This window comes from Vanellus vanellus (genome assembly GCF_965231255.1).
Source record: "Vanellus vanellus genome assembly, chromosome: 1".
Taxonomy (NCBI): Eukaryota; Metazoa; Chordata; class Aves; order Charadriiformes; family Charadriidae; genus Vanellus; species Vanellus vanellus.
The window spans coordinates 103124333-103144250 of NC_138905.1; the positions used below are offsets into that span (position 1 = coordinate 103124333).

At 42.5% G+C, this 19918-nt stretch overlaps 1 protein-coding gene across 1 annotated transcript in view; it reads left to right on the forward strand.

Annotated features, from left to right (window-relative positions):
• Positions 1-19331, forward strand: part of CRYBG3 (crystallin beta-gamma domain containing 3) — a gene marked incomplete at its 5' end in the record, with an annotated part of 65361 nt that extends 46030 nt beyond the window's left edge. Inside the window, 5 exons of the mRNA XM_082488430.1 lie at positions 8446-8585; positions 12551-12674; positions 14926-15084; positions 15648-15807; positions 17285-19331. Coding sequence (XP_082344556.1) covers positions 8446-8585; positions 12551-12674; positions 14926-15084; positions 15648-15807; positions 17285-17373 — 672 coding nt within the window. The 3' untranslated portion in view covers positions 17374-19331. The remainder of the gene's footprint in view (positions 1-8445; positions 8586-12550; positions 12675-14925; positions 15085-15647; positions 15808-17284) is intronic.
• Positions 19332-19918: the final 587 nt, after the last annotated feature.

Genomic DNA, 19918 nt, shown 5'->3' on the forward strand with positions numbered 1-19918 from the left:
AGCCGTAGTTAATTCTGTGCGTTGTCCGCAATGCACGGTTCTTGGAACAAAGCCCTTTTTATTACAAGATATTTCTGTTAGCTCATTCAAGAGACCAGCAAGCGTATTCCCAAGTGGAATTGTTGTATAGCTTTACTGAATTCAGTTGTGACATTGGGAACCCCTTCCATTGTTCAGCTTTAAATACTAGTGCAATTTCAGACCTAAGGTATCTCGATAACTTATTTGTAAGTGGGAGAATGTTTAAACCCAACGCCAAGCCCTGAATGTGCATTGTCTCCTGCTCTCCTGTAAGTGAGATGTATTTGCTGTAAGTGTAACTGTTGGAAGGACTCTCACGCTGGGGGAGCCATGTATTGCTTCACTGTGTGAGGTTTCTGCATCCCAGATGTTGACTAGAAGTAGAGGGCTGTGTGTGGCGCTGGCAGAGGGGAAAAAAAAATACGCTTTTAGCGGTACAAAGAACTCATAAGGCTAGCTCATTACCAGCCTTTGAACTCAGTTCAAGTCCATTGACTGGTGTAGGTGTGGTCCAGCTATATATTTTAGAAGTAGGTTGTTTCAGCCAGTCCTTTGGGATAGGAGAACAAATCCGCTGGAGGAAATGGGGATGCAGGATCTGGGTATTCCCTTTCTAATTTGCAAGATTTTAATGATTATTAATTATATGTTACATTGATATTTTACAGCTGAGTCAAGTCCCAACTCTGGGCCTTTATCTGCAGGTTGTGAGTAAGAATATAGCTTCTTTGTGTGAGGCTAACTCCAAAGTAGCCGTGAAACATAGCAGTCAGCACAGGCTGCTGACACCTGCGGGGTGTGCAGCTTGGCTGGGCATCCACAGCGATTTCTGCATCTGACCCTGAATTAGGATGCCCTTTCTGTTCCTATCTGTTCCGGTAACTAAAAGGAACATCTAGCAGTGGTTTTGCTATTGCATGTAGCAGTGTAACTTCTTGAGTTTTCACTTAAAATCTCTAACAGTTTTGAGGGGCTTTTTGGATGTTGTCAGCTGCCACAAGATTTCTGGGCTCTCCATTTTGGAAGAAGAATTTGAGGACTGGAGTTAGGTACTTGTAGTGCTCTTTCATGGCATGGGTGTGCTTTGGTGACCTGACGGAACAACACTGTAAGGTGGCAGTAGGATTTTTGTGACTGAGTGAGGACACAGTAACAACTTAATCAGCTAAGAATTTCTGCAAAGTCTTGACTGATATTTTTTTTTAAATAGATCAATCAATTGAAGATAAGGAAAGGATTTGAGGAAATAATTTGTTCTCTGGAAAATGCAGCAAACAAATACAGCAGATGTTCTAAATGAAAAAAAATAAGGAAATTTTTTAGGAAAGTAAACTTTCTAGGTTTTAGTTTGAAAATTTCCAGAAATATGGTTTGCTTGTTTAAAAGCTTAATTACATAACAAAATGAAAAATCTCATTATGAATCACAGACTTGGCCCAATTAAAATAGGAAAAAACCCCAAACTTTCAGAGCAACGCAAAATTAATTTGGATAAGAAAACAGGCTCAGACTAGCAATGGTCTGATTTCTTCACTGTGATGACAGTACTTTAGGTTGACTAGCTTTTGTCCTAACCTTTAGGTCTTGGAGGGATGTTTTATGGGTTCTTTGTTGAAAAGTGAAGTTGTCGTCATTTCACATATGGCATGCTACTCCCACCCTCTCCACATGATTTCTCAAGAAATTCAAATTAATGTAGTTCCACTTTGATTATTTCTCCATTTATTATGCATTGGTGTCATAGAGGAATTAAGCACATCTTTGCAACCAGTTTCCTCTACTGTTTGTTCGGGAAGTAGCAAAGCAGAAGTTAGGTAAGTTCATAAGGAGAGTGGGGAAGGTGTTGCCATATTCCCAGGAACCTCTTTCCCGTCTTGGCTTATTCTCTGACGTGTATAATACTTAAGCTAAATCTTTAGGAGACCCGACCTGTATTTTTTCCATTCTGTTCCCTTTCGCTCAAATTCAGACTGGACTGTTTTGTCCTTCTGGGAGCATTCAGGAAAAGCTATAGGTTAATGAGAGGTTGCAAAGAAGGAACAAAGCACCTTGATAATGAGAAAATAATGTCCTTTGTTTTCGGTATTCTAGGAAGAAAACAAGTGTTGCAATACCCACGTGTTAATCTAGATTGCATATTGAATAGCGATGTGTTAAATGGCCTCTTCCCTTCTGAGAAGGTGAATGCTTCTGAAAGACCAATGAGTCTTTTTTGTTGTTGTTTTAAGTGGGGAAAATATGCTAGAAAGTATATCTCACAGGAACGTATTTCTTTAAGTGAACAGGCAGTTACACACTTTGGAAGCCCACTTAACATTAGAAGGGTACACAGCTATTTAGCAGTAGTGGTTAGAACACTGGAACTAAGGTAACTTGCCTCTCATTGTCTCCTTTCATCTAAAAATCCCAAAGCAGTCTTTAAGAAATGCTCGTGTATGGAATTTGCTGGTGGTGTTGGTGATAGCCACTCTGCAGGCAGAAAAAAGCATAGAACTGGTTAAGGGCCGCTGCATTTCACAGAATCACAGAATCACAGAATTATCAGAGTTGGAAGGGACCTCTAGAGATCATCTAGTCCAACTCTCCTGCTAAAGCAGGATTGCCTAGAGCACATTACTCAGGACTGCATCCAGGCGGGTCTTGAAAATCTCCAGGGAAGGGGACTCCACAACCTCCCTGGGCAGCCTGTGCCAGTGCTCTGTCACCCTCACCGTAAAGAACTGTTTCCGTGTATTTGAACGGAACTTCCTGTGTTCTAACTTGTGCCCATTGCCCCTCGTCCTGTCACTTGGAACCAATGAAAAGAGCCTGGCTCCATCCTTCTTCAACCCACCCTTTAGATACTTGTATGCCATAATAAGGTCTCCCCTCAGCCTTCTCTTCTCCAGGCTAAAGAGTCCCAGCTCTCTCAGCCTTTCCTCATAAGGGAGGTGCTCCAAGCCCTTAATCATCTTAGTTGCCCTTCGCTGGACTCGCTCCAGCAGTTCCCTGTCCCTCTTGAACTGGGGAGCCCAAAACTGGACACAGTATTCCAGTTGTGGCCTCACCAGTGCCGAGTAGAGGGGGAGAATGACCTCCCTCGACCTACTGGCCACACTCTTCCCTATGCAGCCCAGGATTCCATTGGCCTTTTTGGCGACAAGGGCACATTGCTGGGCCATGGATAATTTACTGTCTACCACAACCCCCAGATCCTTCTCCTCCAAGCTATCTCCCAGCAGGTCAGCCCCTAACCTGTACTGGTGCCTAGCATTCTTCCTCCCCAGGTGCAGGACCTTGCACTTGGTTTTGTTGAACCTCATTAGGTTCTTCTCTGCCCAGCTCTCCAGCCTGTCCAGGTCACGCTGGATGGCAGCACGGCCCTCTGGGGTGTCAGCCACCCCACCCAGTTTGGTATCATCAGCAAACTTGCTGAGGATACACTCTGTCCCCTCATCCAGGTCATTAATGAATATATTAAACAAAATAGGACCAAGTATTGACCCCTGGGGGACACCACTGGTTACAGGCCTCCAACTAGACTCTGTGCCGCTGATCACAACCCTCTGAGTCCTGTCCCGCAGCCAACTCTCAATCCACCTCACTGTCACCTCATCTAGCCCATACTTCCTCAGCTTCCTAATGAGGATGTCATGGGAGACAGTGTCAAAAGCCTTGCTAAAGTCAAGGTAGATGACATCCACGACTTTCCCCTCATCCAGCCAACCAGTTATAACATCATAGAAAGCTATCAGATTGGTCAAGCACCATTTACCCTTGGTAAATCCATGTTGACCACTTCCAATAACTTCCTGTTCCTCAACGTGATTGGAGATGACATCCAGAATGAGTCGCTCCAATACCATTTGCTGCAGAGGTGCAGGTTTCCGTGCCTGCATCAGCAAGGACTGGCCTTTTGCATTGCCATGAATTCAGGAAAAGGAAAGCGTGGGCTGCTTGCCTGGTGGCAAGAGAGTGGGTGAAGTCAGCTGGGCTATTTATAGTGCCATGGTTGCTTATTGGGACATTTGCCCAGTGTTTGTTGCTTGAAGAGGTTAATCTTCTGGGATAGAAACCCTTACAAGATGTTCTTACAAAGGGGAGTTCAGCCCCAGTGCTGCCTTTTCTCAGGCATGTTGTTCTGTCAAACTCTATGTATCTGTGACTTCCATGGACAAGAGTATTCAGGATTGTTGCAGTGAGCAATTAGCTTTCCTTCTAAAACGTTAACTTCAGCCCTAAAGTTAAATCAGTCCCATAGTTTCTAAAAACGAGATCTGGGTTGTAGGTTGTGCAACACCTTTTCTTTTTTTTTTTTTTTTTTTTTTTTCTTTTGAGGCATTCCTTATTCTTGCTCGGATTGATAATGATATTTCCTGTATTTCTATATTTGATTATCATTTCTAAGTTAAATATAGGTGTTAACTAATCTTCCCAGCATTGCTGTGAGGCAAATAATGAAATCAGATACAAAAATTAATCGGTCTTTCCCAGGGCCAGGCAATGAGTCATTTTGTGTAGCTGGGACTGGACCGTGGGTGTTACTGTCATCCAGCGCCGTGTTCCTCTCCCTCAGCCAGGCATCCTTCCCGCACTGAAGGGAGTAGCCAGGCAAGCGCAGCTTCAGGAAAGACAGTTGTAAATTATGAGTTAGCCAAGACTGAAGAGTAAAGATTTTTCCAAGGATGTTGTAATACAGCTGTGGAGGCTCCTCCAGTTAAGGCTCTGGCGACTGTTGTTTGCATAGCAACAGGTCAGCAGGGACGCGAAGTGGGGAAGTGGACCAGCCCTTGCCATGAGTGGGTTACAGTCATGCTTTAGTCTGGCCCCGTGGATTTCTTTCTTTGGCTTTATTAGGCTTTCCCATCAAAGTTTGCAAAATCTCAGTTTGCAAAAAAAGGTGCAAGGAAAAATATGTTTGGGGGTGAGCCCTTCTCAAAAGGGCTTTATTAGTCATAATTTTAACATTAATAATGAAAAATTATCCGTATGTTATCCATAGCTAAAATTATACTTGTTTTTATTATGAACATGTGTGCAAGTTCACTTGTGCGGTTGGTTTTCAGCTGTAGCACCTTTTTGTTCGCTACTCTTTGTCTGTAAACTATTGCTTTCCAGTGGGTCAAGCACCCGAGCCTTGCACTGCGAACGAAAGGCATTTGAAAGGAAGCTCATCTTGTACTGATCTTTCTTTGATGTCTAACACTTCAGGCTTGCATTGCATTTTTTCTGAACTGGTAAAGTATAAAATTCTGGTTTGAATTGTGTAGAGTTTGTAGTGTACAGCTTCTCTCTGTTTAAAAAAAGGTGGAAGCTGTTGAAGGGAAAGTCTGAGCTGAGTTGAACTGTGGAAGAGATTTTTAGTATGTTGATTTCCATGGGTTGCCTTTCAGCCCCTGAAATCACACAGTGGGGAGGGAAAAAAGCTGTGTCATTTTCATGCCATCACGTGCTGTATTAGCCATAGACTACCACACCTGTTAAGTAAAGAACGTCACTGTATTTAACAGTTCACAAGGCTGCTTATGTCTTGAAATGCTATGTAAATATAGCCTTCCTTAATCACCGGCCTCTTGAATATCTTAAATCTCTTCAAGTTTCTTCCTGGACACTGGCATTAAAAAACAGGACAAGCAAACCCTCTTGAAACTTTATGGGTGCTGGTTTAAGCAAGGCAATTAGTTCCTTAACTCGCAAAGATCAGGCCAAGTAATTCTTTAGTGCTTTGTCATTCTTGCAATTGGCAAGCTTTCCCCAAATGATGGCATTTCAGGTATTTTCCTTGAAATAACTATGAAAGGAAGCTAAGGTAATCCTGACCTAGATATGGCAATGATTTGCCAATTGTGGGTAAATGTAGATGTCTTTAGCTCACCTTTTGAAATCGGGGACTGGGGTCCACCTAAATCAGCGCCACAGTCTGAGGTTGTCCCCTGTATTCTCTGCCCGGTTGCCCTTCCTCTGGCTCTCAGAGAGCCCCATTCCTCCCTGGCCTGTCAGGATTGGGCCTCGGTGAAAAAAACGGACTTTGTCAGTCTTGCTTATCTATCGGTGATCACTCTTCAGCCTGAAAATGGGTGAAGGTGCACCTCAACCTTCTGCAAGGAAGGGTTGGGAGCAAGATGCCTCTGTAGTAAGTGTAACAGGACAGCCTCAAAACCTTGTTTTTTACTGTTGGTAGTTTCCATGGAGCTATGAAAACAAAATCAGAGAAAAAAGCCAGGCCAAGTCACTGCTGCCAGCTGTTGGCATAAAACAGTATATATAAAGTGAGTAATCAGCTCATTGCTCTATATATGGTTATGGAAATATGTGCGCTTCAGTGCTTGAGACAGCAGCATGTTTTCTTTTTCTGTGCTTCACGTCTGTGCCAAGATCAGTGGAGTCCTGCTGAGGTCTCACTGGAGAGGTGGCATCGGTCCTTGTGATTGGTTGTGTTTGTGTTTCATTGATGCAATGTCTGCTGCGTAGCGACAGGCTGGGACTCTGAGCAACTGGACAGGGCTTTCTCAGGCCCATTAAGCTCAAACAGTCTTAACCACATGAGAGCTAGAGTAATTTTAATTGACTCCACCAATACGCTGTTCTGATTCTTGGCGTATAAATGGATATGTGGAATCAGATGACTTGTCCATCTAGTACAGCATCTCTGTCTCTTAACATACTGAATATTGCAACAGCAGGATAAATTTTAGGCTTTGGTAACAATGTCTAGCAACAAGGATGCCAGATGGTGTTTCTCATGCTTACTAATGCACTTGTGAAAATTTTCCCTGTTGGACCTGCTCTGGACATGGCTTCTGGTCTCCGCTCAGGTGAAAGCCAGTGCCAACGGAGTAGGCTCTTGCAAACTTGAACACAGTGCTACTGCGTTGCTGAGCAAAGCAACCTGAGAAGTAGCTGCCTGCACTAGGTCTGCTGGTCTAGATTTCAAAGTAAGCCTTTAAACACACACTGTAAATTTGACCCACCTCATCCAGCAGAAGGTGGGTGGGAAGAACTGACATTCCAAAATAAAAACGGTATGGTTTTTAATCTCTTTGTGGTTTGTAATGTTAGTTTTTTCGGAGTGCAATGGGCTTTAAAAATCTCTCCATGTGGATGATCCCAGGCTCTTCTTTAAAATGTCTCAGCAAATTCCCTGTCCATGCAGTGTTGCATGACTTATATTGTCCCTGCACTGGTCAGCAGAGGAAAGCAATTTCTCTGAGGCAGGATTTGAACAACCAGCTACATACCAAGTGCGCTGAGTCAGTGACAGTAAATTCGTAAGTCCTGAATCACCACTGAGCTCTTCAGAGACACTTCACTACAATACATGTGCCTCTTCAAACATGAAAGTTAAGTTCTCTTAATTACTCAGTGCCTGTGTCAACTTTAATTCAAGATTTTGTTTCATTCATTCCACCTGAGGCTGTGTCTTTGCTGCAAAAGAAATCCTACCTTTTGCCTGGGCTGGCTATCTCAGGGTAACATCTCCTAAGAACAAGGTGACTTCCCTGGAGAGGCCGCTAATTGAAGCAGTTGTTCAGACGTATTCCCTCTTCCTTTACCAGCTGCATCAAGATATAAATGACAAGTGCTTATGATTTTGGTTACTATATTTCCCTTATGGTTTTAGGTTAAAAATGCTGCAAAATTGTACAAGTGTTCCTTGTACAAAGGCACAGACTTCGCGTATTTAAATCTGCTCCTTCTGTGCTTTTCTGTTGATCTTACAGCTGTACCACATTTTCTGACAAACTGATCCTTTTATTTGCTTTCATGGGCAATCTCTCAACTGTAGAAAAGGACACTAAGTGAAAAATGTTTCAATTCTAAATGACATTGAAGGCGTTCCTAATTATGCTATTTCTTCGAGATTGTGAGAAGAAAAATAGGAATATTTTGAGAACTTCTCAGTTCTGATGTTTTTAAGCTTTTCCAATTTGCATATCCCTAAGATTTTTTTCCAGTCAACCACTGCTAATTAAATTCTGTGGACAATAGACTTGTGATTTGCCTCACTTCTTTAGATGCAATCTGCAGGTCACCATGAAAACTACTGCTGTAACCCGTTCCATCAATAAATAAATAAACTGGATTTATGAAAAGGAATCAAGGCCCTGATGATACAAATCAGAACAAAAGGAATTTTTTCAAATGCAAACAGAGGCCTCTGCATCTCGAAGCGACTCGCTGTGTCTGGCCTGTGTCACTGCGGCACTATACGGTGATGACAAAGCTACTGATAAATCCAGTGTGTTTCAGCTCTGTCTGTTTTGTTGATGGATGTACTTTTTTTTTTTCCTTGCTGTTACATTTGCTGAGGGAGCATGATCTAACCTAAAAGCACGTGGAAATGAAACTGAAGTGGGCAAATGTGTGCATCATGCCTAACAACTGAAGTTAGACCATTCCTGATAAAACTTTGCTTTGTCTTTTTTTGCCTCCTTCCCCCCCCAGGTTTTTGCTGAGCCCTCCATCAGTCTGTTCGCACTGGAATGCTGCAAAGGCAGAGAGCTGCACTTCAGTGAACCCGTCAATTCTGTTTTGAATGAGGACCTTCATTTTTACACTCAGTCTGTATGGGTGAGAAGTGGATTGTAAGTATGGGAGAAATATTCTTGTCAGCTTTGCATTATAGGAGCTAATACTGAGCATGCATTTTCTCCCAATTACTGCTTTTTTTCATAGGATATGTTTTACATTCTAACTTGTATTTTGAGACAATATAAAATACAAAAATGCAGTTGAATGCTGGACACGCTTTTTGTATCAGGACCCCAAAATGAACAAAAGTTCTGGGCAGAGGTTGTATTTCCCCTATAAGAATCATCCTTATAACCCTATACATTAACGAACAATAGAGCCTGTTCAAGCCAGGAACCAAAAGTAAATAATTTGCATTGCTGACTTACAAAGACAGGTAGAGTAAACTCAGACTGCCTTTATTAACTGGCTGTAAAATACCACCTATAAAGTGCAGTGATTTAACATAAACCACTGCAGTGGTTCTGTGAAGCTTGACGTGTTGAACAGCTGCCAAAAAGGCAGCAACTTCTGAGGGAAGCTTCGGGTGGATCTGACAGCTGGAACACTAATTTGCTTCTGTTATTAGTTTAACCCCCCTCCATGAGTGTGAATACACGCTCAAGGTCTTCTGTGAAAACCATTTTACATCTGCAGAAGTGACCTTCTAATCTCTTCTGTGTCTTCCCCTTTCACCTTTTGGAGGAACTCCCAAGTATTCTGTCTTGGGCAGGTTCTTTGCCTCCACATCCACAGCAGCAACAAATAACTTGCAGTCTCCTCCTGCATCTGAGACTGGCTGGAAACTGCTGTTCTAATATGACACACATTTCTAGTGTTTATTTTTAACCTATTCCCCACCTTTTTTACATAGACACGGCTGTAATTTTCTTGAGAGATCTTACAGGATGACACAAAACCATGCAAAATTTGAACTAATTGGGCAAGGAATTAGTGTAGACTGTTCGCGGCTTAGGTATATCTCCGTTGTGATTCTTCTGATCAATTTTTCAAACACATCTAGTCTGTTACCACCTAGAAGTCAAAACACTTCTACAGATGTCTGTGATAACGCTGCTGAGCGCTCCTCTGATTCTTTGCAGTTGGTACAAAGGCTAAGCCTAACATAGCTAATGCTCCAGAGCACCGTGGACTGTTTTCTTGCAGGAATTTCACACAAGTGTTTTCTTGAAAGGCTGGTTAAGGATTGAACCTCCCTTTCTTTAACAGCTGTCAGTGGCGATTGACTTTAGCTGTGGGCCCACAGTGAATACAAGCTCCCCTGCAGAGCTTTGCCAGTTCACTATAAATTCTAGTCTCAAACATCTGTGCCACTTCCATCCTGAGCCCTTGCTGAAAATATATAGAGCGAGCAATCATGTGCTGCTGTTGTCTTGAGGTGCCCCAGGTGAGAGTGGCAAGCAGCTGCTGTTTGAGGCTGAGAACAGCATACACTCGTTGCCCGTGATCTGTGCTAGTGTGGAGGACGAAAGGCCTTCTCTGGGAGGAACATCTGACTTATTTCTGGTGGGAGTGTGTAAATCATCACACCTCTGTGGAGGTGTTACAGTCTGAAGTGTGTTCTGTTGGGGAACATCTCTATGAGCTTTCTCTGCCCTCTCATCAGGGTGTAGAACTGGTAACTAAATCATTTTGCCCATGCGGTTGGCTGTAAAGGAAGGGTGATGGCTTTGGGAGCACATGGTAGAAAAGCACGTGAGAGTGAGGACAACAGTTCAGCCCCTTCCCCTTCTTCCTGTTCATTTCTGGGTATCCCAGCCAGGTTAGCTGGTTCCCCGTCTCTGGGAAGGGTTGGGGCAGAATGGCTGGGCTTTCTCTGAGCTCCTTGTGATGCGAGGAAACAGATCTCCACAGCCTGTCCCCATCCCACACTGCAGATAGGTAGGCTAAAGGCTGAGGGTGGCAGGTGATCATGAGAAGTCTGTGGGATGTCCTAGAGGGTTTGTTTGCCTTGTCTGTGATCAAGAGTTTGGGAAGGCCAATTTAGAGGTTTTTTTGTCTCCTTGCCCCAAAAGCCTACTGTCAGCTTTAGACAAATGACAAAGATTTATGTAAACATACCAATGGCGTCTTGCTGCCAGGCTTAGGTACAAGGATCCTTCCTGAGCCAGGTGACCACCTCAGTCAGAAATGGCACCAGCCTGGACTGTGGCTTGGCAAATGGGGCTGGGGGCTGAGGCACTCCGAGCTGGGGGAAAGATGGCACAGCGGAGGCTGCTGGTCTGCCTGAGAGCTGAGATGTGCTTTATCTGTGTCACTGAATGCTTGAAGCCCAGCCTGGCTTTCACATGGTTATTACCGGGGAGACCTTATAGTGGCCTTCCAGTACCTAAAGGGGGCCTACAGGAGAGCTGGGAAAAGACTTTTTACAAGGGCATGTAGTGATAGGACAAGGGGGAATGGCTTCAAACTGGAAGAGAGTAGATTTAGATTAGATATTAAGAAAAAAAAAATTCACTTTGAGGGTGGCAAGGCACTGGCACAGGTTGCCCAGAGAAGCTGTGGATGCCCCATGCCTGGAGGTGTTCAAGGCCAGGCTGGATGGGGCTTTGAGCAACCTGGTCTAGGGGGAGGTATCCCTGCCCATGAAGGGGGTGAGTTGGAACTCGATGATCTTCAAGGTCCCTTCCAACCTAAACCATTCTATGACTCTGTGATCTTGCTCGGTGTCTCTTTCCTTCGCCCTCAGCAACCCTTGCTAAAACGGCAGCAGCCATCGCAAACCCCATTTATCCACAGGCCGCGCCTGCAGCGGCAGCAGCGCGGTACCCGCTCCCAGTGCCCGGGCCTGCACCGCACCACAACCTAAACCATTCCATGATACTGTAAACGTCTTTCCCCTCTCTGGTTCCTATGCATGTCTGCTTTGAAACTGCATTTCAAATGGGACTCTTCCATGCTCCCAGAACAATGTTCAAAGTGAATTCTGAGTGACTTGACAGAAAAGCATCGCAAGAAAAAAGTCAGGAATGTGTTAGATGTGTAAGGAACACACAGTGGTGGCCAGGCTGCTCTGAATACTTGTTAGTCTGGAGGTATGGGACTTAATTTGAAGAAATAGTGATACAACCTCATTAGAAGGCAGTTCACAGTTGGCACACTTTAGCCTCTGTGGAGTCCTGAGCAAGGCTGGCTGTCAGTTTCTCCAAATTAGGTGTAATGGGGAAAGTAAATTACAGGTGCTGTGAGCACTGTTTGTAGCTGTTTTTAAATTTACTTTGTGCAGCCATCCCTCGTGTTCTTGGCAGCTGACCTGTAAAACAGGTAACGTGGGGAAAACAGTATTTGCTTTGTGTTCAGATGAGTTAATGAGTCAAGTGTTTGGGATTCAGTGTCTGCACAACAATGTCCCATTGATACAAACAAAACCCATCTGTGATCCTGAGGCTGCCTCTGTAAGCAGCAACCCGATATTTACTGAGCAGATGCCCAGATAACAAGGGGTCTGTATGTGCCGGTGCTTTAACACTGAGCTAAAGGATTCAACCATGTACACGGCTCAGATATATTCACTACAGGAAAGGCTGTTACAGCAGTGTATAGGTTTTGGAGTAAATATTTTGTATGCGTTTTCAGACAAGTGGAATAGCTATAAAAAGCTTTAACTGTAACTAAGGAAACCATTGGACAATGTCCTCTCATAGTTAATATGTACAGCCAGCAGAGCTGCAAGTCGTTCAGTCTGGTGTGTGGCTTCTTAGTTTCCTAATGCATGTCCACTGAAACCTGCGTTATTCCCATCCGGGTTCACGCAGATGTTCTTATATTTGTGGGGAAAAAAGGGGGGTGGGAGTGGAGTTTACAAGTTTCAGGTAGACAAACAGAAAACAGGTCTTAATTTAGACAGAAAATAGTTAAAACTCTGAAATGGGTGGCATTTTGTGGCATGGTAATAGAGGTTTGATATTACAACTACTATGCTTGGGGGCTTTCAAGAGCACAGTCCTGAACACAAGCCTGTAGTTTTATTTTGCTATGGTTAACGTGTAGTCTTTCATGTTCTGTTTTGTGTATCCAGGTGGATTGCATACGAAGGATGTAATTTTTTAGGAAAGCAGATTCTGCTGGAGCCCGGTGAGATTTCAGACTGGAATGAACACAGTGGCTGGAAAGTAATTGGCTCTCTTCGTCCTATGAAGCAGGTAGTGTAACAGTGTATGATGACAATTATTTTTTGGACAGGGATTAGTGCACAAGCATCAGCTGTACCACTAAGTATAATGGCATGCATTGTACTCCTTAAATCAGGCCAAATGATGACAGCCAGAAGGACCTACTGGAAGATCAGCGAAGCAGAAAATTCCTCCAGTGGCAGTTATTGAGATCTATATTAAGCTCCTAAAGGGAAACAATTCCTAGTTTCTCGGAGCCAAGTTGTGTTTTTCTGAATGGCTCATTAGCATGTTCTGTAGATGCTCTATTTTTACATTTTTGCCGTATAACAGTAACAATGAGAAAACCATGTTTCATAATTAACATAAATGGAAGCAAGAACAAATTTTATTGTGCCATAGCCTGGATTTCCAAAGGCAGCAAAGTTTATGCGGGTCCCACCGGGTTTTCCCTCTCTGCCTCACCCCAAGTAATGCCAATTCCAATCTCATTTGAAGATTCAGATCTCAAAACCACAAAGTTCTTTGGAGCTCTGTGGAAGGCAGATAGAGAAGCAAGACTGAGATAAATGCCCCTCAGTCAAGGAAAAGCAGGTACAATTCTGCTTCTCTGCCCTTCCAAGATGCATCAGGTAATCAGTGACACACATAAGCTCCAAAGCAAAGCACATGTTGCTGTCGCCCAGCCACGCAGCTGTGGGATGGGTGGGCAGCGTCCGGGCAGATAGGAAAAGGGAAGGGGAGAGTGGCAGGGATCGTGAGCAGGAACCCCACTGGAAAAGAGGTTTTGTTAGCTCTGCTTCTCATAGAATCACTTGTTTCCACTTAGTGACAAATGCAGCGTTATTTTTAAACACTAGATTTAATTGGGGAAACGTTGCAGTGAACAAAAATAATCATCTTTAGCATTAGCTATGCTTTACCTGCACCCCATTCACCCCGCAAAGTAAAGGATTTATTTTTTTCTTTCCCCCCAATGATTTGTTAGTCTAAGAAGTTGACAGCGCCATGGAATTCCTTGGAAGCGGTAACTACCAAAGGATCCCTTTTTGGCCATTTTTGCAAATGATAATGAAAATAATTTGTGCTGATCTTAAAAAACAGAATTCTCTCTTCAGCCAGCAATTTGAAGAGCTTTTGTATTTGGTAGCATCCTTTTTCACACTGCAACAGTGAGCAGTGTTGTAAGGCCTAACTCAGCTACTTTGGGGTTTGTGCAATTTTTTTTTTTTTTTGTTCGGTTTTGGTTTGTTTTAAATCCTGCAAAGTGAGGGCTTCCTTGAGTTTGTGCAGTCAGTCAGCTACCTGTGCTTGACACTCCGTGGGTATATGGTCTTTTTTTGGTTTTTTTGGAGACTGGAGTAATTCTACAAACCTGCACTTTGTATTTCTTCCTTCTGTCTCCATTACAATATTACAAAACCAGGCAAGCCTGCCAGTCTAAGAGGTACTGCAAGAAAAAGCAAAACATTTGCAACTTATGCAAAATGAGACAAAAATTTTGCTCTGTGACTTCATAATATGATCCCTTCCTTGTAAAGAATAGCTATACACTATACTAATACACCTTAGTTTATGGATGTTTGGTGGGATGGAGGCTTTATTGTGTGTACCTTAGGGTTTTTTTTAATATGAAAAAAAAGAGATTCAAAGTTCCTGGCAGAAAAACTATGCTCGAATTGGGGTTCCAGCAGAGCTGCCTTTATAACTTACTGCTCTTTATTTGTGCCGAAATCAGTGAGTAACAGAGCAAAAGCTTGACCCCTGTAGTAGCCCGACAAAATCTCCTTATATTTTGAGTAAACAGGCATGCCAAGTTAGTACTTTGTTTTCCATGTATGTTCAAAAGCAATGGCGTAACTCTCTGCCATACATTCCAGTTAATAGGGGCTGAAGTTGCTGGATATCTGACTCAGTAAGTTTTGTGTACTGGGAATAAAAAGCTTGTGGAGTACAGCCCATTTATGGGCCTTGGAATGAGTGAAACGTGCTGAATTAGAGATATTTGCATATCACAGGAATTGGTTCTGTAGACATAAATACATTTAAAAAAAACCACAACTATCTGCCATTGCTGCTTACAGCTGTCTGTAATTGAAAAACACTTCCTGCTGCTTTACATGCACATTTGTTTCCAATAAAAACATTATTGAACATCCTCGTCTGAAACTGGAAATGGAACATACACTTTAGAAAGCTGATACAAGATGGAGGGGGAGGCATTCTTACGTTGACTTTCTTAATCTCTGTGTTACAACCTTCTTCCTTCACACTGTTGCAGCCAGCAGTGTACCTCAGAGTGAAGAACCGAGCCCAAGGTAAATACCTGACAGTGGCTGGAAGCCTGGCAGATATAAGAGCAACGTCAGTGTGCGCGTCCTCATTCAATGGGAAGAATACCCAGATTTGGCACTACTGTCATGGACTCTTCAAATCCAAGGTGAGTTTCCAGATGCTGGAAGTGGGTGGGTTGTATCACCTGCTGTCCTTTCACCTTCACTTCTTGCTTTTACTGTAGGCTAGCGTTAACACCAGGATGGTTTTTGGCCCCTCCCATGCATCTTAAACCAAAGCTCTTATCACCTACATCCTTCTACCATGTGTAGACAGATTGGATCTGTCTGCTTTGGCAGGTTGGACTGCTTTTCACATCTGTCTAATGAGACTGATGTTCCTGGACGTAGGAACCTGGTTTTGTCTAAAGTTGCAAGTTTAAATTTATTACTTCCAAAGAGTTAAGAATGTCTCTGAAAAGTAATATGTGAAGAAGGGCTGTAAGTGATTTTATATTAAGGCTGCCCTCAGCAGTCTGTTATTAATAATGAAGCAACAAAGACCACCACCTTTGAAGCAGCTGGTCAATTGCTGAATGATCTGTTCCTAGCTTGCTTGCCAGGCTTGTTCCCAGCTAGAGCACGATTACTGCAATATGCTCGGACACAAAATGAATCGGACACAAAACGGAGGCTTTGTGGCCTGGATCTTACTTCTCTTGTTCCTCAGGCCAACAATGCATGCCTGGATGTCATCGGTGGCAGAGATGTGCCTGGGGCCAAGGTTGCACTCTGGGCAGAACATGGGAAGGACAGGCAAAAGTGGAGACTCAATGAGGACGGAACCATCAGCTCATACCTCAGCGACCAACTGGTGCTTGATATTAAAGGTATTTAAAAAAAAAAAAAAAAGACAAAAACCTAACCAACCCTCACGTGTTCTAAGTGCGTGTATTGATTGAGATTAATTGCTGTATTCCAGCTCTCTTTGTACTTCAGATTAAATACTGAATCCTGTCTTTCCTGTGAGGTTTATGGCTCATTGCTTGACAGTGGGACAAGAAAAAACAGGGCAGGGGGAACCTTCCTCTTTTGATCCCAGAGGTCTGTTTTGATCAGATCAACTATTCTACTTGAGGGAGGGAATTCAGTAGTGCTGATGGCAAGAAATGCAAGTTACAGAAGACAAAATGGTGAAGGAAAAGCAACCATGGAATCAGTATGGCTCAAAAAGAGGAAAGTGCTCACTCCTAATGTTTTCATGGGGGTTAGAATTGTCATTGCTCAAGTCCTAGTCCTTCTAATTATCCATCATGGTAGAACTACCTCGATGGAGAATGCCTGTTCCTCACACACAACTTGTTCAAGCCGTGCTGCTGGTGCTGGGGTTTTATCTTTAGGGAGAGGTCGTGGGGCAGTGACTGTGGTGGCTGGCTGTGAGGTTGGGGGCTCTGTGGTGCTGTCTTCTCAGATGAAAGGGCAAAGTAAATTAATTGATAGCTTAACACCCCTGCAGGGCTTACAGACCAGGGTAAGGGCAGGTGCCATGGGTGAAATTGTCAACCTTTTCAATGAATGTCCCTACTGGCCCTTACACATCTGACCTCTGCAGCTCAGACTTACTGATAATGAATGCTCAGCCATGTGATGCTGAACTAATAGAACACTCCTGGCTTCCACAACTAAGGAGTTTAACTACCATTACTAACTCATAAATATTTACTATAAAGCCATTAAATGCAACTGATGATACCGATGGCAACAGAGTATCAGAAAGCTGTGCTGGCTGGGTTACTGCAAAATACAATGCTGAAGGCTGGGGTGGTGAGATACCACTTGATAAATCTTTAGAACACATTTCTTTTAGTGCATTTTTATTTACAGTATAATGATAAAAAATGCACTGTCGTTTCTATGCTACACATATTCAAAGGAGAGAAACTTCATTTCAGGACTTCATAAGTTTGTGGTTGAAATGGATACGCTACACCAAATCATCTCGCGTGTATCTGAACCTGTGCATTTCTACTATAGCGATATGCCTTACAAATCCAGGTATGTAGCAGGAGCTCAGGATCTGTCGAAAGCAAAATCTCTTTAGAGGTGCTGTTTCTGTGCATAGAGATACAGATGAGGACTCTGGTTTGTGGTATACTCTGCTTTTGAATTAATGGAGCTCCTCAGTGCCTAAGCTGACAAGTGACCATTTCAAGGAGGCAGAGAGGCAGACATCCGCCCCCTACCTGGTGGAATATCTATTTTTCAGCTAATTTTGCTACTTAATCACACTTTTTAAAGATTATGCATAGCCTTTTCTTAGCATTTCCTTTTAAAATTTTTCCTTCATGATTTTGTTTTGTTTTTAAGGAGGAAATTATTATGACAAGAATCACATCATTATGAATCAGCCGATAGATGACAAACATTCACAAAAATGGGATATTGAAATATTGTGAGTAAAACCCACCACACAGATGGACCTTCTGTGGGTTATTAACACCTAGAGGGGGAAAACATCCAACTACTGAAGTCATGCACCACTGGAAACTTAAGCAGCAACTCCTCTCTACTTTCCTTCGTACCAAGCACTGACTCCTAAACCAACTGAATTTTGCACAAATCTGGAAGATGGGAGGTTGATCTGATGTGTTTCTGCCGGGAAGCTGATTCTTTAGAGGCCACTCCTATGAAAGTTACTATTACTCTTCAACTGAAGTATTAAAAGTAAATGCAAAAGACTAGACATAAGTTTTGCGGGATATGAACTGCAAGAGCTAATATGGGAAAGGCTCTTTAGAAATGTTGTCTTCACCTTCCTTTCAAACTGATGGAAGCTCACTGAAGAATGAGTGCACTAATGAGCCTGAAAGAGGTTGAGCTGGACTCTTATGCCCTGAGTTAAACTGTGTATGTTCCAAGCGATCTTGAAGCTCAGATCATATCTCTTGCTAAAATGCAATTTATTTTGTTCATAAAGACCACTTAGAACTGGAATTACCAGCTCAGCGTGTGAAATGGGGCAGTAGAGAACGCCTGACTTTCACCCCCGTAATGTTACTGGTAGGCCTTTGTCTTTCTTTGTTTTAAAAATACCAAATTTCCAGATTCAGGAACTGGTTTTGCTGACCCATGGCCTGTTTCCAACCCATGAAACTGAGTTATCGCTGAAGGTCACCTTTAACATGGAGCCATATGTACACGTATCAGAAGAGTATGAAACAGTCCTGGGTCAGGCTCGACTTCTGCAAGGGCTAGCTGCATTTAGAGCAGTAATGATTTTAACTCTAGCTGTATTTTGTTTTGATGTATATAGGTTAATTTAATACAACGTAATTTGGTCTTGAAACCATGTCTTCCTTCAGGAAATAATTCACCATAGTGTGTATTTTCAAAGGTGCTAGCAGCCTGCATTGCAATGCTTGCTCAATGTTAAAAGAACAGCGTTAACTGCATGACAATGTTAACTGTGGCTCATAAACAACTTGTACATCTTACCCCAAAGGATGAGGAGTTGGACTAATGGTCTAGACCTTGGCAGGCCAGTGGTTTCCTCAGTTTCAGCACTATGCAACCAGCCTCAAGCTATCGCTTGAGACAGATAGAGCCAGATACCTTAACTGGCCTGCAGTTGTTCCAGGCTTGAAAAGCATGTGCCCCACTCAACATTGACAAATATAGAAGGAACTGCCGATGTCTGTAGAGCTGCAAACACCTGACGTTGAAGAGAAGTCCCTTAGATCATCAGTAACTTCATTTGATTTCAGCATCACTGAATTAATCTACTTTGTTGAAAATGTAATTTTTTTTTCTTTATTTGTATATTCAGGATATGTGTTTCTATAATTATTTAAAGAGTTTAGGTTAGCTAAAGACAGTTATTTCAGTTTCCAAAAGCTGTAACTATTCCAGTTGTGCATTCAAACAGGATTCAGCCCCAAACAAATGAAAACACATGACCCTAAGTTTGCCACAGAAATAAAATATATGGATGTCTATTTTTGTATGAAATTGAGTTCTATATAGTACTATTTAAAAAAACCTTATCTACTTGCACTTACTATTTTACATTCTAAAATTATCATAAATCTGCTGTTTAAGTAACAGATTTTCAAATGTATGTATATATTTTTCCAACTAAAGCACTTGTTTAGCTTTTTTTATGTAAGTCAGTATATCAAGTGGTCTACATGTGACTTGCTTTCCACAGGAAATTTTAAAAGCCTGTGTAAAAAGTTCCAGTCTTTTAAACCAAGAATGACTAAATCATATTTGGTATGGCAGTGTTACGTAATGAAGTAAAGCAGGCTCTTGTACTTAAGAGATCTCAAATGTAAAATGCTAAGCATGTATATTTTAATTGTATAAAACTTTTTTTAAGAGGACCATTTTGCTTGTTGGTTTCTTTTTAAACAAACTAAACACAACAATAGTTTTTAATGCCTTCCTGTAAAGTACTTCCTTTCAAATGGACAAAAAAGGGATAAGTATATTGAATCCCCTGACTGTGCTGTTACTTTGCATATTAAATATCAATGTTCAAGTATTAAAATAACTGCACTACTCCCATCAAAACCCACTCAAGTGAGTACTGAAGATATAGATTCCAGTTCCAGGTTTGGTTATACTTTCACATTTAAATTGGTGCTGGGGGAGGTAGAGGTTTGTTTATTCCAGAGGTGGCAATATCTGAGAGGAAAGGAGTTTTCTAAGGCAAAGGCTTCCCCCTTTGGGAAACAACCTGCACGGCTTTTACTGAGAAGCTTTCGTTCTCTCAGGGGGAAAAAAAAAAGAGGACAAAGGTGTTTTCTTGCTGGTCAACTTTACACACAAAAACAAGTTACTGGTTTTTGCTCAAGGTCCTGGAGCCTGCTCCATGTTATACCTTTAGATGCCCTCCACATCAAGGCATACATCCAGAGGAAAGGGGATACCACAGCACTGGTGTTACTATGGGTGACTTCATCCACCCACAGACATGGAGCTGTGGCCCACTGGACAATA